The sequence below is a fragment of the Cottoperca gobio genome, chromosome 17 (assembly GCF_900634415.1).
Source record: "Cottoperca gobio chromosome 17, fCotGob3.1, whole genome shotgun sequence".
NCBI classification, from domain to species: Eukaryota; Metazoa; Chordata; class Actinopteri; order Perciformes; family Bovichtidae; genus Cottoperca; species Cottoperca gobio.
Genome location: NC_041371.1, coordinates 3,422,701 through 3,450,696, shown reverse-complemented (window position 1 = coordinate 3,450,696; position 27,996 = coordinate 3,422,701). Strand labels below are relative to the sequence as shown.

At 42.2% G+C, this 27,996-nt stretch overlaps 1 protein-coding gene and 6 non-coding genes across 7 annotated transcripts in view; 1 reads left to right on the top strand and 6 right to left on the bottom strand.

The window, feature by feature from the left end:
- Nucleotides 1–27,996, top strand: part of LOC115022299 (contactin-associated protein-like 4) — a 77,658-nt gene that overhangs the window by 9,525 nt on the left and 40,137 nt on the right. The window contains exons 2-4 of the mRNA XM_029453269.1: nt 11,433–11,543; nt 22,714–22,907; nt 26,819–26,966. Of these exons, the coding sequence (XP_029309129.1) occupies nt 11,433–11,543; nt 22,714–22,907; nt 26,819–26,966 (453 nt within the window). The remainder of the gene's footprint in view (nt 1–11,432; nt 11,544–22,713; nt 22,908–26,818; nt 26,967–27,996) is intronic.
- On the bottom strand, nt 16,981–17,063 carry trnal-uaa (transfer RNA leucine (anticodon UAA)). The gene has a single exon. It is a non-coding gene; the product is annotated as a tRNA-Leu (tRNA).
- On the bottom strand, nt 18,424–18,506 carry trnal-uaa (transfer RNA leucine (anticodon UAA)). The gene has a single exon. It is a non-coding gene; the product is annotated as a tRNA-Leu (tRNA).
- Nucleotides 18,986–19,068, bottom strand: trnal-uaa (transfer RNA leucine (anticodon UAA)). Its single transcript has one exon. It is a non-coding gene; the product is annotated as a tRNA-Leu (tRNA).
- On the bottom strand, nt 19,805–19,887 carry trnal-uaa (transfer RNA leucine (anticodon UAA)). The gene has a single exon. It is a non-coding gene; the product is annotated as a tRNA-Leu (tRNA).
- trnal-uaa (transfer RNA leucine (anticodon UAA)) lies at nt 20,282–20,364 on the bottom strand. Its single transcript has one exon. It is a non-coding gene; the product is annotated as a tRNA-Leu (tRNA).
- trnal-uaa (transfer RNA leucine (anticodon UAA)) lies at nt 24,405–24,487 on the bottom strand. Its single transcript has one exon. It is a non-coding gene; the product is annotated as a tRNA-Leu (tRNA).

The following is a 27,996-nucleotide window of genomic DNA, read 5'->3' as shown; positions in this document are numbered from 1 at the left end:
TGCCTTAAGAAATACTTTGTTATTTAAACTGTGAAGGCTCCCGGGGTATATTATGGGTGTTTGATTAAATCTCTGAGCTCATAAAGTATCCCTCATCTGTTCCAGGATTAATCGAGTAAAGAAATTGCTGAAGATGGAGAGTGAGAACCAGAGCTTGTTCCAGGTGTGGCCTTCGCTCTCTCCTGTTTGTTTGCACTGAGAAGAACAAAGCGATTCGGGTTTCCGGTGCTTTATGATTCACGAGAGGGCAGCATAAGGGAAAGCTACTTCCCTTTTTCATCTTCCTTGCTGGGGATAAATCCCCTTCATATTTCTTCTTTAGTGTCATTTATGGAAATGTGTGCAGCCATCAATGGGATCTGATGAAGTCAAGGTGACGGAGCGGATGTGGAGCCACCGGTCATGAATCTGGATTTACTGTCTTAACCCAGGAACAGGTAGTTAAGTGAGGAGCTGACAGAGGACCGCAGTCCATCCATTTGATATTGGGACCTGCTGGACTGCTGTGTTTGTTCAAGGCCGTCCCCAGAAGAAGTCTGTCTCCCCCAAAAATGAGGCAATTTATCAAACGGAGCTGGCGTCATTGAAGATGACTTGCTGTCGCCTCAAATATCAGCTTTCATCTGCTAAGGTCATGATACTCCATCACTACCAGACAGTAGACTCAAACAACAAATTATTTTATACTTACAACTCTATTTGCACCAGCGGATACATTAGTTATGAATGCGTGATTGGATATTTTACTTGGGACATTAAACTCACCAACTGTCTGCATTAGTTATCAAGGTCACCGTGCTCTTTCAGTCTCTATTACAGCAAGGATTAGCCTTTGAATAGACAGATCGTCCATACGAGGAAAAGTCCTTAAGACCCATCTGAAGGGAGAGAAAGAAGTGTTCAGGGCTATTACACTTGTGGCGACAGACTTGTAGGCTTTGAGGCTAAACAATGTGCACCTTGGACGGAGAGGTTGGACAAGACGACGTGATGGAGATTTTCTGGCTTTATCCAGAGAAGATATTTTGTAAATACCTTTATCCTTCATACCCAGGGAGTTAAACACCAATGTCGCCGGTGTGGGTTTGGCAGATGAAACTGGCTTTTCTCAACAGCATTTCTGCACCTTGTGCTCCCCTCTTTGGACGCCACCACTCTCACAGTAAGCCCTGCAATTGACAGCTTTTCAGCCTCACATTTTGCCACACAATACTTTGGGACTGCAGGGATGCTCGATTGTTTCCATCAGCACAATGCGTGTTCTCCAGCGAGCAAATCAGTGTATCTACATCACGTCATGTGTCGCAGTTAAGGCTCTAAAGTGTCCTCTTTACACACTGAGATAGATGCAGATCACAGTTTAATGTTCTCTCCGTTGTGTATTCTTATGAACCCGGTGGCCACAGCTCTGCAGACTGCTGCTCTGTGGCCACTCCTGATGAGAAGAAGCAGAGCCGGTCAGTTTGTATTAGAAAGGAGGACAGAGCTGAGTCAGTGGCCATTAAAGAAGTAGTAAGACTAAAACTCAACAAGACAGAGTTTAATCTGAGCTAAGCACTAAGGTCAACAGTGCGGCAGAGAAGGAAAGAAGAGGAGGAATATAAAGTATGAGAGGATAAAGTTTAGGGGTCAGAGTCTGCAGGCTGTCTGGTAGTAGTATTCCCTCTATGTCTCTCACAATTGCAGTGACATTTATACTGCCTTTCCTATTTTATCCCTCAATGACTTTGCTGTGTGTGTGTATGTGTATCTGCTTTCTGGAGGCACCGCCTCACATCTTTGAGATGATTTGACTTCACAAGACGAAGACGTAGGCAGAGAAGGAGCAGGAAAGGGTGACAGGGAGGACAGCAGGTATGAAGGAAAGTGAGAAGCGTAGACAGGGGGAGAAGTGAGCGAGAGAGGAAGCAGACAAAGGGAGGAACGTGGAAGATGGCCGACGATACAGTGGAAAGAAATGAAGAGGAAGATGAGCTGTAAGAGAAGGATTATGGTGAGAGGAGGAAGGAGAAAGAGTAGCTAATAGTTCCCCCTGTCTGTTTCCCTGCTGTGACATTCTCAACTGCCTCTACAATTTCACCCCCGCCGGCTATTAAGGGAGTGTGTGTGTGTGCGTGTGTGTGTGTGTGTGTGCGTATGTGTGTGTGTGTTCGGGTTCAGCCCCGAGAGTACAGAGTTTCTGCACGACTGCACTGCTATAAATATTAATGCCTTGCCAAAAAAAGTGAGCGTTTAAGGAGCAGCTTCACTCTGCTGGTTGGATTTGTCCGTGTCAGTGCATGCCTTTACATAATTGTGATGGAATAAACTTCATTTTAGAGAAACCTGGATTGTATATGATGTGTGCTTGATTGTTGAGGATATGCACACGTGTGGCTTTACGAATGCCATCATACTAGCTTAAAGCCGCAAATCAATATTTGTTTCTAAGCAATGATTCCAATGATTATCTGTGATGCGAAGGGGTCGCTCAGACAAACCCACATAGAATAATCACCCGACTCTGCAGTTATCCTCAGCTTTACGGAGGATTTTAGTGTCTTCTAGCTAATTGTTTTGGTTCGTTACGGTCAACAGCTTTACTGTTTTGGTTCACTCATCGCTCACATTTGTTTGCCATAACAACCCAACTGCCTTATGTCATTGAATGCAGGCTCAGGGATCAGGGATGGGAAATCTAAAATCCATCTCCAACTGGCCTATTCTCAGGAACTGTCAACTAAAGTATCTAAACAAAACACTGAAAACACTATTTCTGGCTCTGCTCTCTGTAGGGTAAACCATCAAGTGTCTGTCCGATAGGGAATAGCTTTTGTTATTTCGGAGTAATAATGTCAACAGCTACCCAGATTGTATCTGAGCTGGACTCTCAGCGCAGTCTGAAGCGGCTCCTCAGGGAGCAGCACGCAGCTGTACGAACCTTTCAGGTCTTGACCGGTCATATCACAACACTGTGATAAATTCTAACCCGGAGAAACAAACCGTATAGAAATCAAATTTCTGGGAAGTGCATTATCAACTCGGAGATAAAATACTTCAAGCTTCAGGAAAAAGATTACATTTGAGACAGGCAGAGAACAGATGTGTGTAATACTGTTCTGGAGATACGCCACCTACAATCCTCCCGAACCATCACCTGCATCTCTCTGACAGGAAGTGGAAAGCCGTTGGTGATGAAGTGGTTTATCAGTTTGATCTGTTATCAGGTGTACAAGTTGTGTGTTCTTTCTTTGAAGATGATGGTGGCTTCAGGATTTTCAAATTGCAAAAGCTTTACTATCAATCGACAACTATGATCTCATTGGACTAAAGTTTCTCTTCCATCAGTCCGAACTATCTGTGACCAACAAGCTGTGACAGGAGAGTTTCACCACCATATCCTGTATTTCTGACCGCTGCCCTAACTGGGTTCTGTCCTGACTTTTACACCAATTACGCTTCACTGTGAAGGTTCAGCAGTTCAGTGTAAAAGTGCTGCAGACGATTGTCTCTCCAACTTCTGGTGAGGACAGAAGCATTTCCTTTAGTTGGTTAAAGACATCTCAAGTCGCCGTTTGTGTTTCCAGCCTCACGAGGAGCTGAGCTCTGAGTGTTTGATAGACAGGAGAAGATGGAGAACATCACATTATCTGCAGATATCTTTTAAAGGGCACTTATCTGCTAATGTCTCCTGAGGGAGCACGGCTGCAAAGCAAAACTAAGTAGATAAGTGAAGCATAGCTCCTTTAACGCAAGCAATTTCATAAAACATCCACAGATTTCAAGGAGTTTGCTAATGCTAGCAGGAAACGGCAACAACCACCTTTACTGCAAACGCTGCTAAAAATAACAGCAGCTCCGACCCAGTACGTTGGTCTTGACGTCCAGCTGATTCTGCCGTCTTCTCAGTGTACTGGAGCCGAAGTATTAGGATCTCAGCCGTCACATCATTACAGAAACCGTATCACCAAAGCTGCACCTCTTTGTGAATACGCCTGTGGCGGGACATTTCGGCTTCCAGCTTCACCACTAATGATTGGACGAGCAGTGTCAGCCATCAGTTGTACTCCCCAGAGTCGTTCTACAGGCAAAGCAGTTTTGGGGTTTGCACACCAGCTTTGCCGTAGCAGGTGCGTTTCATGATACTTTTCAGACGTGAGGCATACCGAGAAGTCTCAGTAACACAAATCACTGCAGTACTGGGGAGTTATTAACTAAGTGTGGTTTCCCTCTCTGGCCCAAATGTCATGCAGATACCTCTCGGCATGATGCAGCAGTGTGGAAAGCGAAAGGCTGTTTAGCTCACATATAGTGGATATACAATATTGTAGATATAGATATAAGGAATGTGTGGCAGTGCCATGTATGTTCAAGGAAATTAAGATTGTTCCAGATTTAAGTCATTGTTGGAATGCTATTATTAAGTAGTCAAACAAGTGGTGCATCCTTAAAGTAGATGTTGTGAGTGTGGCTCCTGTTGTGCTTTAGTGACGGTGTGAAGAGGCTGAACACACAGCTGCTGTGAACATGTGTGTTATTGCAGTGCCAGTGCAGTGAGGTCTCCACAGACTGTTATAGTGAAGGTGTTCCTGGCTGATCCAACGTCTGCAGCTTACTGGAAACATGTTTCAACTCACCTCACAACTCTGGTTTATAGATTAGTGATGTAGCTGCACAGCCTTTTGAATAAACACAGGTGAAGAAGCGCAGTGTTGTGTTGATGGACCGGGCCAGCTACTGCAGTTTAGCAATGTAGATAAACTGTAAGGCGGGGAACAAGCCTCAGAGTATCTCTGATTGTGTGAGTGTGAGATTTAAGGGTCATACAGCATTTAAAGGCCCTGTGTTCATAGGTATTGTTCTTGAACCTGTGGTGGCCTGCATCGCTGTCTGTCATAGTGCATTTTTGTAATCAAATGATATTTATTGTGCCTTTAATACTAATGTACTGTAGATACTGTAGTGGGTCAAGCAGGTATACATATTTCTACAAGTTACATAAAGCGCATTGCTTTACTACAATAAAGCATTTAAAGTCAAAGTGTTTCAACATTTATTAACCTCATGATCTATCAAGGGGAAAAAAAGCGAGCATATGGTGCCATAGTTTATCCATTTCTTGCTTGACAGTCCCCACAATCACCTGAGAATCACCTGAGAATCACCTGAGTAGATTAGCGTTACAATTACACACTTCATATCACACAATTTGCTTTGCTCTGCTCTTCCTTCACACCACCAACAATCCACACCAGAGACATGTCCTGCTTTTTAGTCTTGTGCAGTTGTTTGGTCCGCACCAGAGTTTGAACGCCAGCCGAAACAAACTCAGCCACATTGGTAAGAGCACCAGAACTGGACAGGTTGTGTGTGAGAGCACCTTTAGTCCAGTTTATTATATAGGAGACTTATTGTCTCGTTTTCAAAGGGAGTCCCAAATCAAACAGTCGCACTCACACCACCAGGAGAAGAACACAGTTGTGATACGATTACCCTAACCCAACACTGGATCTATTCTCACAGCGTAATATAAGCGCTATATTGATGTATTGCTCACTCCAATTAAAAAGACAAAAGGTCCAGTGTGCTGCTCAGACACTGATTTGCATAAAAACAGTTTGTAGTGTACACTCCTCTGCTGGTGCAATGCAGAGTTTTCAATGTTATGAATCCCCCAGTGTCCAATTCAGTGTTTCATATTTGAAGAACATGAGATTTGCAAAGGTGCGTGGACGATGTGGATTTCCTTGTTCCGTGTATTTTATTTGACAGAAGAACATTACAGTTATTCCCCATGGAGACTTGTAGCTCTACTGCTCTCCATTAAGAGACATTTACAGGCAAATATATTCAAATTATTTACTTAGTGCATCTGTTGGATTAGTAGATATGTTATGATACATATCTCCTCCTGGAACCATTAGTACGAGAGACGCCTGCAGCCTTCCCTCCAAATCTGCATAATTCTGGCATTATAATTCACAGTTCTGAGCTTCAGCAGTGTTTGTACTGAACCCTGGTGCACGTCTTATTTCAACTCTCTTATCTGAATTGACGTGCGTTAAACCCCGCAGTTTAAAGATGAAGAGATTTTAAATGTGTGTTTTTGATCACTTCATCTGGTTGATGTGTGTCTCCCACACAGCCAGCCACATCGCTGCTCAGTGTGACGAGGACCGTGTCATCCTCTCAAAAGCAGCGGTAGCTTGCTGCAGAGTGGCGTGTGCTCAGCTGTTTGCATGGATCTGTGTGTGGGCTGTATTCTTGCAGATTGTGCTGTACATAATTATCTGGTATTGTTTAGCTGGATAAAGGTCGAAGGCCAGAAGGAACATTATGCACGAGTGTGTTTGACAGCAAGGAGACGAGGAAACAAAATATTTCTGTAGTTTGTTAGCAGTGAGAAGTTAGAAGCGCTGAGCTGCTCCGTTTGGAGGCGGTGCCTGTCGAGAGAAAGAGCAGCAGATAACTAGTTCTATATATCATCTATATTCCCCATAATGTATGTTTAAAAGTCCTTATATTACATATATATATCATATTTACTTAACTACAGCTATAAACATATGTTTTATGCCAACGATTCAGATAAATGCAACTATTAGACTGCATGAAGTAAAGCCACAGTGTGTGGTTTTAGGCAATATGAATGTCAATATAACAATAATGCTACCAATCTGCATGTACCACTGTAACAATCAAATGACTGTTAACAGAACAAGCTAGAACGAGCACCCTGACAACTGTTTGTTACTCACTGGACAAGAGACACAAAGGAGAAATCTATGCTGCTTCTTAAACAGTGTGTTTTGGTTTGACAAGAGAAAAAGACTGAGGACCAACCACTTGGTTTGGCTAATGTTTCTTTTTCACCTTTATTGGGCAGTTGACAGTGAATAGGCAGACGGGACACAGAAGCAGCAGAAGTCCCCAGCCTGAATCGAAGCAGCGCTGTTACCATTCGGCTAGCAAGTTGCTCCGGTTTGGCAAATTTGTCCATTTCTGAAAGAGCTGCATCACAAAGCTTTTCTATGGGAATCGTCTGTAACTGTGTAGAGCAGGGGTGTAGAGCAGGGGTGTCAAACATGCGGCCCGGGGGCCAAAACCGGCCCGCGGGATGACTTTGCAAAGTGTAAACATTAGTTGTTTTGATCATAAAGTAAAATACTGTTCCAGATACCTGTGACTACATGTGTTGTGTCTTTGTAGACACACTGTGATCAGTAAGTTGTAACACACATGTGTAAATGATTAACTGATAATATTGTTGAAATTGCAACTTTTCTTCTTAAGAAATCTCAGGTTGTTCATAATGTTTAGTAAAAAGATAACATTTGAACATTTTCAGAATGTATTTGTACTTTTTTGCACTAAAACGAAGGAAACATGTGGAGTTGTTGTTATTTACAGGTTATCATGCTGTGATGTTACTGCTCCGGCCCACTGAGATCACATTGTGCTGCATGTGGCCCCTGAACTAACGTGAGTTTGACCCCCCTGCTGCAGAGGATGACACCTTATTAGAAATGCTTAACTTTGAAATCATTACCAAGAGGCAGAAGCATTTGTCTTGATGAGTAATGGATCTTGTAGTTCTTTTTTGGGGACAACTCTAGAAACACTTTTACCAAACATGAGTTGGAGATGCAAAGTATCTCGCTATATTCTGTTACTCTCTTTGTTTGCATATATCCAAGGTGGAGCAGGCTTCAACCCCTTCAGGTCAAACCTGGAGGTAGAAGTTGTGCGGATTAGTAAAATGAACATTGACGTTTTCCGCTGGAGGAAGATTGTTAGTGCTCCTGAGCAAAAACAAGCATCACCGGAGCCTCATTATCCTGCTTACCGCTTCATGCTCTGAATGGCTAAACAAGTGGGCTCGGCTCACACTGAGAAGCACTGAACTCTGGGTTTGTGGGGCTTATAGAGCTCTGAAGTGCGGGACCTTCTGTTCACTGCTGTGTGCTGAGGTGATGGATGGAGCTCATCGGTATTCAGGGTCTCCTGCTTTGTCATATGGGCACTTTGTTATTCAGCAAAACTGTAAAGAAGTGGACAATGCAGGTGAATGAGCTGCGGCCTCCCTCTCTGCTTCTGCCATGTCAGTGTTGAGTGAAGGCCTCAGAGATTTTTAAAGAATCATTTGAGACTTTTTACTGCTGTCAAACTCACATTTGTCATTTCTGCAAAATGATAAACTTCCCAAAGTAATGGGGAATGGATTGGCCAGAGGGTGAGCGATGGGTGTCCAGGAGGATATTTGATTGAAATGAAAAGACATTTCCCATCACTCAAATGTCAACATAGTGGCTTCTTGCCCTTCGTCATCGACTTTTGTGCAACTTCCCTTCTTTTATTGTTTCGCCTGAGGCTGAAACTCTTTTTTACGAGCAAGTATCAGATCAGTTAACGCTATTATTTTGAAATTCAGTGGAGGTAACACAGCAGAGTCTCCTACTTTTATAAATTGAAATATCATCTATTCCCAGAATGACATTCTTTTCATAAATGTAGCTCCTTGACATTGATTGTGGTTTATTCTGCTGTGAGTCTGGATGCCTACAATATAAATGTCAGAGGAAAACGTTTTTTACCCTCGATTAGACGTTGAGGCGTGTGTTTTTTAATTGTGCCGAGGGTGAAGGTGCTGTGGGTTAACATTCAGGGAAGCTCTCTGTCCAACACGGCCGGGGTCAGTGTCGAGGTTCAGTGGCTGCAGAGTGCAGCAGGTATTCAACATTTAGCTCAATGTTCCTCTGAGCCGTCTGCGTTTGTGCTCCACTGGTCACAATGTCAGAGACGTCGGCTCTTAAATGCCAGAGCTCAGCCGAGGAAAAGCGACGCGATGTTTTCCAACTGCTCCGCTCTCTCTCACTCTGTTGAGTGGTACCTCGGCGAGGCTGTGCTCTCACCACACATTATCTCCTCGGGGATTACAGCACTTGGCTTTGGAGAGCCGTCCCTCTCATTTCACCTCTTCAGACGACTGTAATTCACCTACTTTTCACGCTGAGGGCTCCCCCACCACCCACAGCAACACGTGTCAGTCGGGTCAAAGCCTCGGGATGAAGACTATCAGGAGGACCACAGAGGACCACAGAGCTGGAGGCCTTCTGATGGCTGCTGAGGAGCTACAGCGCATTTCAAATAGTGGAATTAAATATGTATGAGGCTGAAAAGCACTCTGTTGCTAATGCTAGAAATATAACTGTGAAGCTCAGTCTGCCTAATATGACTGTACATCAGGATTCTTAATGATAACTGCTGTAACAAAGTTTCCTAAATTGACTTCAGACTCAGTTAATAGCAGATCATTTCACCACCATGTCATATAATGACTACTGAAATGTCCAATGTAAATGTTCAGGATGACTCTGACTATGACCCTGTAGAATTTAAACATTCATAATTTCTTCACAATTGAACGGATGTTGTGCAAGTGCCAAGAAAGAAGGACCCACCATAGTGTCACAGTTCAACTAGAAAAGTATCTAATGTGGTTGTGACATCTGTCTTATTTAAGATTCAGCTTTAAATGCAGCGTTATTCCTGTTTTAAACAGTGGAGTCATCAGGCTGGTGGATACGGAGAGGCCGATGAAGACCTTGTGCTGTTGAGATGAAGTACACTAATGTAACAGAGTAATTGAAGCTAAAGCATTGTTGTTGGAGTTGTGGGCCGGGATCGGACGGCAGCGTGAGTCACAGTAATTGGCTCTTATCTCAGCGGTGGAGAACAACATCCATTAACAGAGAGGCTTCAGACGGCGGCGGCGCTAGTTTGGCTTCAGCTTACAGTTTGGAGCTCCAGAGGAAAGCTGTGAATATTTATTGAGCTGAAACTCTGCGTGTGTTTCTCCTCGTTCCTCAAGACAAACACTCTTTTCTACCGTGTGTCTTTTACTGTCACGTATACGATCCGTGCAGTTTCATCAAAAGGAAGAAAACGCTGCAGTGAAACTTCCCCAGTGCTTCAATCTGAAAGAAAACTCTTGCATTAAATTATAGAAGTCAATTAAAACGAGCTCAATTGACATGAAGGATTTCTTCATGTATAATATATAACGTTTATTATTGCAGCCGATCATAAACCAGCAAAGAGTCAAGAGTCTTCTGACAACACTGATTAGTCTCCATCAGGATCCAGCCTGTAACGAGCCAGTCGGGACGCCATTCATCTTTACAACACGACATGATTACCACATTCATTCATCCACATTATTACACGCTTCATTCATCTAATATGGTGCCATCACATCTGAAAGACCTGTTTCCACCTGGGGAACATAAAACCTGCCTCTCCATGATTAGACTCCGGTCTGCCACTCGTGTGCTCACACTCACACACTCGACAGGAACCAAGCTGCGAAACCCTTTAGCTTTTCATTTAAAGGCATTTTCTTCTTGGTGTATTACACTGTTTTATGAATCATGTTAAAATCACAGCAGATAAATGCTGATTGATGGTAAATTGAAAGCGCCGCCGTATTTCTTTAGTGCTGATTATTCTCACCTCTCAGCATCAGTGATCCCGTCCTTCTGTTTGTAACAACTCTTTGCAGACATGGAGAGTAATAATAATCTCCAGCTGCGTCTGATTTGATCATATCCTCAGCATGTTCTGCTCTCTGAACCACGCCGCTGTGTTTGTAACTCTGAAGAAGAGTTCGGACACTTTTACGATTTTCCCCATTAAAACGTTTGTGCTCGTGTATTAACCTGCTGTTGTGAACTACTGAGAGGCTCCAGCGTGAAGTCAAAGTCCTGTTTACACTTCAGCTCAGGGATAAAACTCCACTTCTCCTTAACTACTGACAAATGTGAAGCTCCCGCCCCGTGATGCTCCCGCCCCGTGATGCTCCCGCCCCGTGATGCTCCCGCCCCGTGATGCTCCCGCCCCGTGATGCTCCCGCCGTTACTTTCAGGTGCTTTTCTGAACCTGTTATTGCTGAATCACTCAGGATACTTCAGGTACTTCTGTTCAACCGTCTCTGCTCCTCTGAACACCTTCGTTTTGTCTGTGGAAAGATAAAATGGATGCTGCTGTGAAATGTGTGAAAATGTAGAAATATTTAAGGTAGCTTGTTTTAAGGCCAATCTTTAATTAAACATGTTTCAAGTTAAAACACTTCATTTGTTCTTTGCCTTCAGTTTGACTCTTCTGGAAGCTCAAGAGTGTGAATGTGATTAACAATGAAGGCTTTAGTTTCTCTCCTGCAGCACTACACAGTCAGTACGACAAGCTTTTGTACCGAAACATTCTTCATGATGCTCCTTGACTTGAATATTTCTGGTCACAGCATCAGGTATTTTGTTATTTGGAGTATGTGACAAACTGTCCTGAGCTCTTTATGACAGAGAAAATACTTCACAAGACTTTTAGATTAAGTATATCGAATTATTTTAGAAACATAACTAAGTGAGCTTTCCTTCTGCTTTGTGATTGGTTGACAGAAGTGTGTGACAGCGCGCTGGTGTCCAACCTGCCGCCATCGTCCTTCAGAAGCTCGTCCCAGCTGTCCAGCAGTCACGCGCCGGGCTTCGCCAAACTCAACAGGAGAGACGGTAAGACAGACTGAATAAATAAGCACCTAATTAGGCTTAGATCATATTATTTCTTGTCATTGTTGTGTATTCGGGAATAATGTTTATACTGCCTTGTTTTTCTAAACCGTTAGGAGGTTAACAGACAATAACGAGGATCAAATCTCTCCTCTGTTCCCGACAAGCTGCTCTGCTGCAGTCGAGCTCAGTGGGGAAGAGACTTTGTTTTGTTTGTCAGGACACAGAACGCAACAAAGAAAGAAAAGTTTTTAATGCATTCACAAAGACAGAATCCAAAAGACTTCTTAGAGACTCTCTAACTCTCTTTACTCTCTATAGTTGCTGTTTGTATTGAAGGTTTTCTCCACAAGGATAAACGTGAATGTTTGTTCACCCAACATAAAACCCCAGCAGGGAGTCCTGCGCTGGAATCTGATGTGAGGCTTTGACTAAATGAAGATCATGGTTTGTTGTGGGGCTTTCTGCAGGGAACTGCTTTATCCCCACATCAAAGCCCAGAATCAGCTGGGAGGGTGAGATGGGTTTAATCTGGATCTGAATGATTCTCAGCACCTGGGAAACTAAAGCAAACAGAGCCTGCAGAACTTCTCAGTCATCAGTTTGTTTGATGGTCGAGCCTCCAAGCAAACTGCCTCTGCCAGTCGGCTGATCTGACTGGTAACAGATCAGGTCTGCTGTGGTTCTACCTGTAACAGTATCCAGCACACTGAAATACATTTAAAGATACATTATTTCTTTAAAGTGCAAGTCTGGTTCCCCTCCAAGACAGCCGAGGGTAGGAAGAAGTGAAGGTCGCACTGATACTTAAGGTCATGCACTGAACACTGGAAGAGATCATTTTCATTGTTGCCCTTTGCTGACACTAAAGCCAAGTCTTCTGTCATGTTGCTGACATTTCCTGGTCTTTTGAGAACTGTTACAAGAGACAGGCGAAGATATGTGATCATCTGCTGGTGAAAACTGTGACCTGTGACCATTTTTGTAATTCTTTTTAGCACAATGGCCGCTAGAAACTTACAATACATTGACAAACTTTGTCCTTTTGACAAAGAAACTAAAGCATGTGTGGCCAGTTATGTCCAGTGTGTGTCTTATACTTTTCAGCACAGTCTGGATACTCTGTGTGTCTCGAGTAAACAGTAAGACGAGGTTGGACAGTTGAGGTTGCTCCTCTCGTCCTCAGATTGTTGCAAGGTAAGGCTTTATATGCTGAAGCCTAAAATAAATTTTAAAAAGATCAACTCGTACATCCCTGCAAAAGAACTCTTAGAATGTAATGGACAACAGTTTGGTGATATACAGTATGACTGTAGCAGCAGGAGATACCAGTTTTGCTTCGACAGCAAATAAAATGGCTTAACCAACAACTTCACAACATTCATGTATTTTCCTAATCTATCCCGAGCATGTAGCGCCTAGATAAGGAAAAGCGGCGTGTGTCACATTTCCTCCTCAGCAACATTCATGGTGCAGGATCCCGGAGAGTGATTCCAGCTTGCTTGCCGAGGAAATTAATGAATAAATGAACATCTCCATCTCATTACCATCTCCTGCTGCTGCTGCTAACACTCTGCCTCTTCCAGTTGTTCTCTGAGGAGCAGCTTTGTTCTCAATTCATTTACCCACTAAATGAACAGAGATTATCAGTTTTGGAATTCCACTTACACAGCAATCTTTACAAGAGATTTAATTAGACAGTCAGCCTTGCAGATGGAATCTATAACAGGTCATGTTTACCTGCATATGTAGTTTCCAGAGATGTACCAATAGATCATAGCACCACAGCTGTGTGAGGCTTTACTTAGGCACAGCAGGTCTTTGAGCTAAATGCTAACATGCTCACAATGACGATGCTAAAAGCTGATTTTTCATAATGCTCATTATTTATCGCTCACCACATTGTGGTATGAAACAGAAAGGAATCAATAAGCACAGACACAGATATAGTTGATTAATTATTATTTCGTTGTACAAAAAACAATAATAATGACACTACCGGCTTCCAAGCACAACCGCGTAGTGTCCCAACTCACAAAGAGACTCTAGCCCTTATATTTGAGTTCTTAATGAACACACGGACCTGGTCTCCCAAGCATACATTGAAGCACATATGATCATGACACCAACATAATCTAAAACAGATGTGAAGGTCACTTCCTCCTGATCATTAAAGGGTTCCCTTAACTTCATTACAGCATGGAGTCCATATCAGTCATGTCAAATTATGCACATATGGCATGGGTCATACTCAGGGCTACATAGGTCATACATTGCAAACTTAATAAATAAGACATTGTTCATTAGATTATCTTAACAGCATGCTCACATTTGCTAATTAGCATTAAACGCTAAGCACATCAGAGGCTGATGTCTTTAGTTTTTTGCAGGTATTCGATAATAAACCAACAAATTGGACACATTTTGACCTGATGATGGAGCTAAATGAAAAGTCCGAGGATCACCAAAGCTATTACAATTCATCCCGAGGGGAACACAAATGTTTCCACAAAATTTGATAGCAATCAATCCCATAGTAATTGAGATATTTCAGTCAGGATCAAAGTGTTAACGAGTAGTAAACATGTTTCAAAGGTAAACAACAACCTCATGTCACACTTTATAAAAGCCAGCAGCAGTTTCTCTCTGCAGTGAGACCGGAGGACCTGACATTGTGCTGCAGACTTTGACCTGATGTAGCTGATCACAGTGGAGGCTTGATATCTCTGGGTCTGACACCAGGGTTGGATAAAAAGCCCTGATAGTCTATTGATTGGAGATAAATGGCCTTTTACCAGAAACCTGAGGATGAATGAACTATTTCCCCTTATCATCTTTCATTTCTCTCTTGCTTTTCACCTTCTTCTTGTCAATGTTTCTTTCCTTTTTCCTTCCCTTTCTGTCTCTCCTCTTCCTTTCTCCACCTCCTCTCTGCCTAATCTAAATATGTCTCTGTCCATCTTCTGCTCTGTCTGTTCTCCGCTGTAATAATTTGTTACGCTCCGTCTGCCGTCACATTTACATTTTCATTGGAACTAACTAATTTAGCCAGCTTTATCTTCCTGCCAAATTTTAATAGCAGTCTTCATGTTTAAACCTTTCTTTTTTCAGTCGGCAACGCTGACAGTTATCAGTGACACCACTGCAATTATGCTGAAATGGACATGAAAATTATTATTGTGCCACACAAATCACCTTCCAAAAGTTCAACTGTTAACTCACCACCAACAGTAATGCTCATTCACACACACACACACACACACACAAGCCTTCAGGAGCAATTTAGAGCTCAGTATTTCACCCAAGGACACTTTGACTTGCGGACTGGAGGAGCCGGGGATCGAACCGCCAATTTTCTTCTGATTGATAGATGACACGCTCTGAATGCAATGTTTCTTTAGTTGTTCTGTTCTGGTACCAAGACTCCAATCAAAAATAAATACAGTAAATCACCCAAATTCACCCTCCTGAACACTTAGCAGTAATAATCTCATCTCAAAGGCTCTTTCACTTGATGTTCCTTAGTAGCTTTCGATCGTATCGTTTCTATTAAGTTTGTCCAGTGGTCACAGGTTTGTAGATATTTAAAGACTTCTCGTCCATGTTGAGATTTAAAGTTTGTTCTCAACCTTAGAAACAGTCTCGTTGTGAAAATTATCGCCTGACGCTGTGGAGCGTTTTAGTGCCTTTCAGCTCATTGTTTTGGTGTTCCGGCTTTACAGTTAAGGTCCACTCTCACTGCCCTCGTCTGGTGCAGCTGTTTAAAAGCTGTGATAAAGTTACGTAGCGCTCCCAGCACCAAACAGCAGACGATCAGCTGGTGGACTTCGTGGAGGATTTTGCAGCTTAAGAGACAAATACTTGCGTCAGGTGTTGGTGGAGACCAAAACAGAGCCAAAAGGAGAGTTTGATATGTAAGTGGTAATATGTCAATGTTTTGTTTACAGCTTGTTGTGGACATATTAAGTTAATGCAGGTTGTATGTGTATTTTTTGTAATTCTAGTGCAGCAATCTGTCTTAAAGGGTAACTTTAACTTAGCTCTATTTTCATTCAGAAATTACTTTCTTGAAGTGCCCTTATTTCAGTGTGGCATTTAGAAAAATGCAAATCTCTCCTGCTCCACCTGCAAAGAACCTGCAGTGTTTTCCAGACTGCTGCTTCTGTCAGTGCTGCATTGAGCCCATTAGCTTCCTGCTGGACTCTCTGTCAGACTGACATGTTATCTGGCTGCTGAAATTACCCTCCTGACTATTTATTCTCATGCAAATGAACAGCTCTAACTCTGGTCCTGGCACTTATAACAGTCTGTCTGTAACATGCCTTTCCAACTGCCTTTGTATCGCTTTAAGCTGCCTGTCTGTCTGCCCTACTTCCCGTCTGCCTCCTCAGTTCCTTTCTGCCTCACTGTCCCTTTCCCTTTCTCCGTCTTTCTCTCAACCTGTCTGTCCCTCTGCAGCTGTGTGATGGAATATCAGTACATTAGAGATGATGAAACATTCATTTGTTTAGTTCCATCCATCAGCAGTCAGGCTGCACCTCATATGATGTCACAATTAACCTTAGACAAAGATTACGTTCACGTTCAGCCAGCTAATTCTGAAAACACATTATCTTTGCAGTTATATTACATGGCTGTAACCACCCGGCTACCAGGGCGCTCCACATTTCCACTGTGTCATCATTCCCTGATCCTCTGTTTGGCCGTCAAAGCAGCGATGTCACACTCCTGACCTCCATTACTCTTTACTTTTCTCAATGGATGGTCCAGGGTGCCTTTACAGACACTGGGGCTGAGAAACCATGGAGGTCTTTTTGACTTAAAGTGGCAGCCGTGACAGAAAGTGTTCAGGCCATCAGCCATCAGTTCACCTCAATTACATTAGTATCCGTTATACTGTCAGAGTGGACACAGTAAATGTCTGTAACACCTCTCTGTCTCTGAGATTCCCTCCGATCTTTTTCTCTTTTCTTCCCCAGTTGAATCTTCATGAGTAAAGGTCAGAGTGTCTGCTGCCACTGGACACGTCTGTTAGTCAAGAGCTTATTAGCTTTGCCATTTAGCTCTTTAAAGATCAGGCTCCACCAGCAGCCAGACCGACACCAATTCTTTCTCACTGCTGAGCTTTTCTCCTCTGTCCTGCCACCACACATTGTTCAGAGGCAACAAAACCCGTGGAAGTTCTGTTGCCCTTTTGAATGTGCATGACACTCAGGGTGAGAATATATTCTGTAATATATATATATATATATATAAACGTATATAACTAGTATTAGATCCACACATAAGTGAAGCTCTCAGATGGACCGTACTATAATCACAAAGTGGCAATTTCTAGAAAGTTAAACTGTGTCAGTCGAAGATGATTAAATGATGCTGTTTGTATGAGGTTTATCTTGGTGCACAATATTCAGACACAAAATACACTGTACATATGTGATACCAGGAGTGGGGTTTGAACCCACGAAGGTATACGCCCATTGAATCTTAAGTCCAACGCCTTAACCACTCGGCCATCCTGGTTATCATGTAACACAGATCACTTCATAAATTCTGGATTTTTGATCCTCAAGGTCATGGATCCATTACATCTTCTTGGTTAGTTCTCTTGGTTATTTTATAGTGAATGATAAAATGCCATGCTGTTTTCTGAAAGGCTGTGACACAACAAATGTGGCAGCACATTTAGACATGCTTTTTCATATGACTATTTCAAGTAGACAATGAATCATTCTGCATGTTTGTGTGGCAGAGGGAGCTGCGACGCACCTCTGTTCTATGTGGTGTTACTGGTTAAGCAAAGAAGTTATTGATACCAGGAGTGGGAGCATTTGCCCGTTGTGTCCAATAAGTCCAACGCCTTAACCACTCGGCCATCATTGCTTATTATTCCACTCAATCCATCGATGGTGATTTAAGGGTTTAGGGAAACATGTTTGGTTACAAATATTCGCTCTGTATCCCATTCACTTCCATTGAAAAATGGACAAATTCAAGTCTTTGTTTCTTGTTTCACTGTGAACTATTTATTTATTTTTTGAGTAGAGGTGCTCGTTCAGCCAATAGTTACCAAGTGCTTTTATATTTTTCAGTTTTTACATCCTTGATGACTTTCCTTGCCTCCTCTCCTCGCGTCTGAGTCCCGTGCACAGGAGATGCGATGCGAGGAAGAGACACGATGAGAGAGGAGTCGAGTCCAACAGTCATTTAACAAAATGTGACATTCTTGCCTCTGAGCCGTCATTTTAAAACAGCGTCAATCACACATGACAGTGGGGCACAGCATCATCATCTATCATTATTTTGTTACAGCTGTTATGATTTCTGTCTGCTCCTCAAGATGCATGTGACTATGATTATACCTCTCCTATATGGTTATTGATTCCAGGAGTGGGGGTCGAACCCATTGGATCTTAATCCACTCAGTCATCCTGGTTTGCTCGTTCGGCCAATAGTTACCCAGCACTTTCCCATTTCCCTGTTTAACATCCTTGATAACTTTCCTTGCCTCCTCTCCTCGCATCTCCCGTGGACGGGACTAAGATGCAAGGAGAGGAGGCATGGAAAGACACGATGAGAGAGGAGTCGAGGCCAACAGTCATTTAACAAAATCGGACATCTTTGCGTCTGAGCCGTCATTTTATCTGATCTCATGGCAAACAATGACTGTGGAAGTCAATAATCGAACAAACCAATGCAAATAATGCCAGTTTAACACACAATGTTAGTTTGAACAGTGTGAAGCTGTCTCACACTGATGATTGTTCTGTGTTTTATTATGGTGCTGCGAGCCTTCAAATGTTTATGTGTCAGAAACATGACATGTTCTTTTTAATAGTCAATATTTCAGGAGCAAGTGTAATTAACACAAAGACAAATACAATACCAGGAGTGGGGTTTGAACCCACGAGGGCATTCACCCATTGGATCTTAAGTCCAACGCCTTAACCACTCGGCCATCCTGGTTATTAACCTTCACCAGAAAACTTCAGAAATTCGGGAAATAAGTGTTTCGCACAAGGAAGTATACATACAAGGATTGGGATTTGTAATCCACGAGGTCATGCATCCATTACATCTTCTTGCTTAGTTCTCTTATATATTTTAAATAGTGAATGATAAAATGCCATGCTGTTTTCTGAAAGGCTGTGAAACAACAAATGGCAGATAGCGATATTCAATAGCTTAGAGGCGATCAGTGCACACCTTGGTCTCATTTGAAACCACATGAACACTAGCACATTGGATCTTAAATCCAACACCTTCAATTCAGCCATCCTGGTTATGTTCCTGTTATTTGGAAAGTGTTGGACCATTGGGCAGCTCAACACAGAGAGACAAACTGTTTGAGTTGTGCGTGCGCACCCTCGCTGCCATTATTGAGACACCAATGCTAGATATAATTACATTTGGAGTCAGTACAAAGGAAAGTATATACATCTGTATACCAGGAGTGGGGTTTGAACCCACGAAGGCATTCGCCCATTGGATCTTAAGTCCAACGCCTTAACCACTCGGCCATCCTGGTTATCTTTTCATCTATAATACTTCATAAATTCGCAAAATCTGTGCTGGTTCTGCCGATAGTTCCCCAGCACTTTCCCATTTCCCAGTTTGTACATCCTTGATGACTTTCCTTGGGCTTATCATCTCTATACAACTGGTGGCTCTTGTCAGTACACTGGACACACTCACACAGTTATGCTCACTGAGAACAGATCATGGCTCCCACTGCACGTTCCCTCATTGTAACTGATTACATTTGGGGGCCATGGGATATAAAGTTTGAAAGTAGAGTTACAGACACAGCTTCCACACATGTCTCTTACCTCAGAGCAGGGTGTTACATCTGTGGAACTGTCTGTGCAAAGACTTTATAGCAGTGCAACCCCAAGTGCAATGACTACTACATCATAGAAGCAGCAATGCATTTAATAGACTTGACCATCAGTTTTGTTATAGGGCTACTGAACTGCATTGACACTCAGATGTTATTCATGCAACATTCAAGCAACATGATCAAAAAGTCAACAGAAGTCCATCCGTTTCCTGTAGAGGTGAAGAACCTGTGAATCTGTTATCCGTTCCTCTGCATGTTTCCTGTGGAAAACTGCAGGACAAAGAGATTGTAATGTAATTTGACCAAACTTGCAGTTGTGAATGGAGTAAGAGAGTCAATGTCAGTTTGAAGCCGTGGCAGAAACATGACATGTCCTTTTTAATAATCAAATTTCAGTCACTAAGTGAAATGAACACAAATACAATACCAGGAGTGGGGTTTGAACCCACGAGGGCATTCACCCATTGGATCTTAAGTCCAACGCCTTAACCACTCGGCCATCCTGGTTATTAACCTTCACCAGAAAACTTCAGAAATTCGGGAAATAAGTGTTTCGCACAAGGAAGTATATCTACAAGGATTGGGATTTGTAATCCACGAGGTCATGCATCCATTACATCTTCTTGCTTAGTTCTCTTATATATTTTAAATAGTGAATGATAAAATGCCATGCTGTTTTCTGAAAGGCTGTGAAACAACAAATGGCAGATCCAACACCTTAACCTTCAGCCCATCCTGGTTATGTTCCTGTTATTTGGAAAGTGTTGGACCATTGGACAGCTCAACACAGAGAGACAAACTGTTTGAGTTGTGCGTGAGCACCCTCGCTGCCATTATTGAGACACCAATGCAGATATAATTATATTTGGAGTCAGTACAGAGGAAAGTATATACATCTGTATACCAGGAGTGGGGTTTGAACCCACGAAGGCATTCGCCCATTGGATCTTAAGTCCAACGCCTTAACCACTCGGCCATCCTGGTTATCATTTCATCTATAATACTTCAGAAATTCGCAAAATCTGTGCTGGTTCTGCCGATAGTTCCCCAGCACTTTCCCATTTCCCAGTTTGTACATCCTTGATGACTTTCCTTGGGCTTATCATCTCTATACAACTGGTGGCTCTTGTCAGTACACTGGACACACTCACACAGTTATGCTCACTGAGAACAGATCATGGCTCCCACTGCACGTTCCCTCATTGTAACTGATTACATTTGGGGGCCATGGGATATAAAGTTTGAAGAAAAATACAGTTACAGACACAGCTTCCACACATGTCTCTTACCTCAGAGCAGGGCAAAGAGATTGTAATCATTAAGTGGATTGTACTGGACAGTCTCCCTGGAGCAACTGGGGGTTAAGTACCTTGCTCAGGGGTACGATGGTGGCAGCCCTGATATTGAACTCACAACCTTCTGGTCTGGAAGGTGTACCACCAATTCCTGTACAGCATTATCCAATTGTCCTTAACATGAAGGAATGTGTTGTGCACATGCATCCCTTGATGTCCCTTGTTCTTGATCGGCCTCCGTTAAAATGCTTTCATTTTAATGCTATCAATAAAATACCTTTTCTGCGACCACAGAGAGCGCAGGGAGGTGAGTACTATATATACAGTATATACAAATATATAGTTTATGTGTGAACTATTCCTTTAACACATAACATATCGGGCTTGTGACCTTCAGCAGCTGATGCACAAAATATTTGCTTGCTGTTGTTGGAAGGAAGACTGCACTGAAAGATCTTTCTTCAAGTCCAAGTGGCATTTAAGCAGCTTCCACTTTGTTTGTGCTTTGTAAGGCTTTCTGATACTCACTCTGTGTGTGTGTGTGTGTGCGTGTGGTGTGTGTGTGTGTGTGTGTGTGTGTGTGTGTGTGTGTGTGTGTGTGTGTGTGTGTGTGTGTGTGTGTGTGTGTGTGTGTGTGTGTGTGTGTGTGTGTGTGTGTGTGTGCTCAGTGGGACGCTGGTCTGCAGCCTCCTCCTTCAGAATCTGCCCATATGGTGTTTAATCTCGGAGTTGTCGTTTTGGCCTGACAAAGTATTTTCCTATCCACACACACACACACACACACACACACACACACACACACACACACACACACACACACACACACACACACTACCTACTTATTCAGTTAATTGCGCAGCAGCTCATTCGATCCATCCGCAGTTTATCTGTCCAAGCAGACTTGGATGAACACCCCCCACTGCAGTGTGCACGGTTTCACACAATCCGACGACCAGCACACACATTCTGCACATTCTGCGTTGTATAGTGAGCATCAGTAAGTGGCCTTAAAGCAATGTAACTAAATATATTGCGTCAAAGAAAGGTAGGTTACTGAAAAAGTGCACATTGCTTCAATAATTCAACTCTAATCAATCCCTTTGTTTTTGTTTCTGTGGGAAAACATCTCAACCTGATGACCCAGAGCAACCAATCACAACACAGCCCTGTATTGATGACATTTACTGTAATATGAGGAAACACACTGTCAAACAGGGGTACTGTAAAACTAACCAATGCTTGGCACCACAGTTTATTAGCTTCTATGTGCAGAAGTCTTTGTTCTGCTTTATTTGTCATGAGCCACTTTCAGACCAACTCAGTGATCTGGAAGAAATCTGAATGTTATGAAAGATATTCCCTCATCAACCGTGCAACATGTCGCTCCGCAGTCTCTTAGCGTTGGTTTGGGATCTGCTGACTTTGAAGGCTGAAGCATGCGATTCACATAATTCAGTTTCCTGTATTGAAACATCTACATGTGTTATGTTTCAGGTGTTTCCTTTAATTTGTCACCTCAATATATTTACATTATGCTAAATCTTCCTTTGTTAAAACATTTTAGTCCTTTATTGTTTGTCACAATATTGGAAAATCTTATTTCTTGACATTGCCAAACCACTTTTTTATAAATGTTTTGTCCTGATTTATAACAAGTGAAGTATCAGAAGCTGATTGCACTGCATGTTTTCATTTCCCAAATGAAAAGACACTATGCATGTGTTTCTCAGATAGATATGAGAACAACTAATTCCTGCTGCCACTGTGGGTCACACAGCAAGTGTAAGTGATTTAAATTCATCTGGAAAGTTCCTAAAGTATGATTTATATCCCATTATATAGCTTTAAGGTTTTCGCTGTGGTTCAATCAATTTTCTGCATTTGGAAACAGAAAAGTGTGATTTTAGTTCAGAATGAAAGGTCAAGCAATTCAATTCCTTTTTCAGCGTCGACCGAAGATCATTTCATCTCCTTCCAGGTAATTGGAAATCTAATAAATCCCTTATGTGTGCTGCTTTGTGTCCTTCTGTCGCTGCAGGAGCTGGAGGTTGGTCTCCTCTCACCTCAGACAGGTATCAGTGGCTGGAGGTCGACCTGGGCGAGCGGACCAAGATCACCGCTGTCGCGACTCAAGGCCGCTACGGCAGCTCTGATTGGCTGACATCGTACCTGCTGATGTTCAGCGACACGGGGCACAACTGGAAACAGTACAGACAGGAGGACAGCATAGGGGTGAGTAAACTCCACATTAAATATGCATTACTTATTTCCATCCCTTCAAACCAATTACTTAATTTTTATTGTTAAACTTTTATTCTGTGATCTTCCATTGACTCTCAATTCCCCTCAGGGATCAATAAACATCATCACATTTAGTGTAATTCACATGAAGTGATGTAGTGTCGAGCAGTACCCTGTGCAGATCGACTGAGTCATCATGAGTTTATCTCTTCATTTATAATGTATGAAACAGCGTTAAAGCTCTGCTGACTCCGCAGACTTGTTGACAGGGGAGGCAGTCAAGTGGCACAATTTAGTTTTATATATTTATTTTGTGTCTCCTTTGTCTCTCTCTCACTCTCTGTTTGACTTTTAAAGAGGGAGTAAACATGTTGATTTCATCTGTCGCTGCTGCTGTAGGTACAAATGTTTGAAACATTAAAGATCAAATACAAAGTGACACATTATGTTTTAAAGTTTCAAAGGAAATATAATCATATTGCTCATACATATATTGTATATAGGAAAGATTATGGACATTCTTTGTAGTATTCGTAGTAATATTTCAGTCCTTATTGTTATTTCTTGTTTTTTAAAGAATGCACATAAAATTAAATAACAATAAGGCAATAAATGAAAGGTGAAGGTTAAGTTTATTATACCGTCCCCCTTTTTACATATACTATTCTTGTGGCCAACACTTCTCTAGTAGAGTTTTCGCATTAGTAGGTAATTATAGCACTTTTTCATTATTGATAAAGTGTAAAAACATGGCAGAAACACAACAAAGCCATGAAAGTGAAAAAGCTCAGCTGGTCCCTGTCGAGCTGGTTAATGAAGAAATCAGTCCGACGGACAGCAGAGGCAGCGAGGCCTCACCTCCCACCACCTGAGAGACAGAACAATCCTCTTCACTGTTTCTCTAACGCACAAGTGTCGTGTTGGACTTGTATTTGCTCCACTGTGGTGACGGTACACGGTTCAGTGTGCAGCCACAGGAAGTCGTTTTGATCTTGTTTTCTGTAGGAAGCAAACACAACGATGAATCCTGTCAGCACAGAACGTTAAACACGTGTTCACCTGCATGCTCCCGCTGAGCCTCCTGGTTATTAACCATGATCAGAAAACTTCAGAAATTCGGGAAATAAGTGTTTCGCACAAGGAAGTATATCTACAAGGATTGGGATTTGTAATCCACGAGGTCATGCATCCATTACATCTTCTTGCTTAGTTCTCTTATATATTTTAAATAGTGAATGATAAAATGCCATGCTGTTTTCTGAAAGGCTGTGAAACAACAAATGGCAGATCCAACACCTTAAATTCAGCCATCCTGGTTATGTTCCTGTTATTTGGAAAGTGTTGGACCATTGGGCAGCTCAACACAGAGAGACAAACTGTTTGAGTTGTGCTTGAGCACCCTCGCTGCCATTATTGAGACACCAATGCAGATATAATTAGATTTTGAGTTAATATAAGTCAGTACAGAGGAAAGTATATGCATCTGTATACCAGGAGTGGGGTTTGAACCCACGAAGGCATTCGCCCATTGGATCTTAAGTCCAACGCCTTAACCACTCGGCCATCCTGGTTATCATTTCATCTATAATACTTCGTAAATTCGCAAAATCTGTGCTGGTTCTGCCGATAGTTCCCCAGCACTTTCCCATTTCCCAGTTTGTACATCCTTATACAACAAACATGGAAGGACGTGATATTTCCACACACTGTGAGCATGGACATTTATCCAGGGTAACACCACGTGTGTCACAGTGGAGCAGAGCCGTAGTCATTTCCTCACATGGAGCTAATCTCAGCACTGAGGATCGTCTCTGAGAGAGCAGAGAGGGACTTTTCTCTGCTTCAAAACATGTTGATGTGACACTAAACTGAGCACAATCCCACTCACTTCTCAAAGTGTTTCCCGACTTCGGTGCATTAGTCAGTCGAGCTTACAGAGTCTGTCAGAGGAGAGAGTTGAGTCTCTGTTGGATCAACGTCTGCTGGGCTTTTAGCTTTGAGGCCTGAAGACCAAGGAGGAAATGCAGTTTCCTCTTTCTCTCCGTCCTCTTCTCTCTCAGAAGCCTGTGGGTGCTTAAAAATAAAGCAATCCATCTTTTCTTCATAGTCTCTCTCCTCTTTATCGGCTTGTCTCCTCCTGCCTGGAGGGCGGGCGATGAGGGTGGTGATCTATTTCAGTTTTCCCGGTTCTTCTCGAATTTCCTCCCCCCTTTTATTTCCTCTTATAATTTTCGGACGCCGCTGCTTATCTCCCTCTTTCTCTCTTTCACTTTCATGTTGTTCCTCTGTCATTTCCCTTTGATACGCGACTGTATCTCCTCGTCTCTCATCGTGTCTTTCTCACTCTGGTCAAAAGTCTTTTCTCTTTTTCATTCTCTGGCGGAAATGAGCTTCCATAAATCCCTCATTTCAGCCGTCAGGTGATACATTATTTAGTATATATAGTAAAAATGTTTCACATCTGAGAAGGTTCACCACCGCTAGGAGCCTTTTGACTTTCTTCTAAGAGAGTTTTCTAATAATAAATATTCCTCTGTGTTGTTTGTTGAAGGCCTCGCAACTTTGAGGAAACAATACACTCCACATATTTCTTTCTTGGTCTTTCACAGTAACTCACGTACACAGAAACACAGCTTGGGTCATTTAATCAAGCACCTTAAAATGACCTATGTTTTATTTGTTCTTGACAAGGATCTCTTGTGGCCATGTGAATAATGGATCATTGCTATAACACCACAAAGTCTCTCAGGGAGGGGGTCAGGGCTGCCTGTCGGGCACAGTGTGAGCTTCAGAACTAGGAAGCTGCTGCAAACATTGGATATAACATGCATGGAGATGTTTGCATTAGGGCTGTTGAATTAACGCACACTGAGACAAATGTATAATTTGTGATATTGGGCTATACAAATAAATTTGATTTGATTTGATTTAACGCGTTCATTTGGATTAATTAATCACCGAAGAAATAACGCGACAATAATATTAACGCAGATTAATCGCGCTCCTAGATGCCCCTGACTTTTGCTCCGACAGCACCTCGCGCGGAGGTCCGACAGCACCTCGCGCGGAGCTCCGACAACACAATCACAAAGCTTGTAATTAATTAGATTATTTTTTTCAGTCGCTTGACAGCTCTAGTTTGCATACAACAAATGACAGCGCATTAGCCCAAAACAATTTATTATCCAAACACTCTAAAGAAAAAATGAAAATGTAAAAGTTGGCCATGTTAAAAAGAAATGATAATGATACCAAAGTCAAAATGAAGTCAAACTCTATTAATTACTACTAATTCTGGTTCTGCTAAGTAAGTCAAGATAAGTTGACCTTGTACTTTCTAAGTTTCTCTCAGTTTTTGTTTCTTTTCATGACATTACAGTTCATTTAGCCGACGCTTTTGTCCAAAGCGACACGATAAGTGCAAACAATCATGAGAATACAACTCCAAACAGCAAGAATCCTGCAGGTACATCAGCTTCAAACAGGTGAAATCATTAAGTGCAGAACAACAGCTTCAAATAACCGATGTAAGTGCCACATACAGAATAAAGGGAAGCATTTTTGAGAAGGATGACAACTGACACTGTCTTTGATTGTTTCCAGTAGACTGAGGGGATTTCATTGTTTCATTATGTTGTCATTTATTTAAGGAATCGTAAACAGCGCCTTTGTTTAAATTTGAATTTAAATCATATTCCTATAATTAACTAGAAAGGCAATGGGAGAGGTCTATAAGCGTGTCTCCACCCTGGGATTCGAAAATCGTGTCAGTGGTTTTTCAAACACACAGAAAAACAAAAGTGCAATCACAATATCCTTTTATTTCACTTGAGCACAGCTGCAGTTAATGTTGTACATTATTTCTGAATACAAACTTAACAAGTCCTCGTTGTGTCGTTCAGTCTTTTCCAGGTAACAGTAATGCCGACAGTGTGGTTCAGTACAAACTGCAGCAGCCGGCGATCGCTCGCTTCCTCCGCCTCAGTCCTCTGGACTGGAACCCCAGCGGGAGGATCGGACTCCGGCTGGAGACGTACGGATGTCCTTACAGTAAGTCTCTTCTTCTTTGTTGGACTGTCTACAGATGTCACTCAGTGGAAAAGACCGTGGACACTGGTGGCTCTAGTTTTATCTGAATAACCAACTGTTTGTTTATTCTCCTCCAGGGAAATTCAGTTTGCATGGAGGATTTAAGAGCAACAAATCACTCCAACTGAGTAATCACAGAGAGAGTCAACATCTCACCAATTAATATATAACACATGTATTCTGCTTCAAATGACAAGAAACACTCATTACACTCATTCAGTTGTTGTGATAACCAACAGATACAAAGAACAGCGAACGCTCCCCGGCCGCCTTTTGTTGGAAGTATTTCCATATTTCACAACTAATTTACGCTCTCACCTCCGATGTTAACAGTGAAAGCAACACATACCACACACAACACATTCAGCTTCCTTTTAATTTCCCAGAATGCACACCAAATTGGCTTTATCAGCCCCTGGCGTCAGCTGAACTAAAAACACAAAAACGTATGTTCTGTTTCTTTAAAGCTACGCTACAGTTCTTCAGTAATGGCTCCTTTATGCCAGTTTTCGTATTTAAGCCAGTAAACATATTATCTGTTTAAAAAGAAATAACAAGTATCTTGTATCTCTTACGAGTTGAGGATGAGCGTGACTTTACATACATTCAATCTTCACTGAAATGATGTTCTTCACCCTCTTCATGATGGTAGAAGAAGCTATTGTTCACTATATTGTCCCTCAGCACTCTCGTGAATATCCAACTCCACACTTTAATGTATGCTCAAATACATTCATCAAAACAGTAAATATTAATGTTTCTATATTTCTATATTCTATATGGATATTGTTTCCACAGCTGTTAGCGTCTGCATTATTTATGGCGTCTCCTTTAATCTGTTCGGCTGTGAAGCTTTGAAAGTAAAAGAAGTAGTATAAGGGGGGGGGGGGCATACACTTATCTCACCAATACAAACAAACAGGTTTCAAAAAGTCTCTTCTGCTTCAATTATCCTGAAACGCAAGTGGTCTGACAGCGAATGGCACGTTAC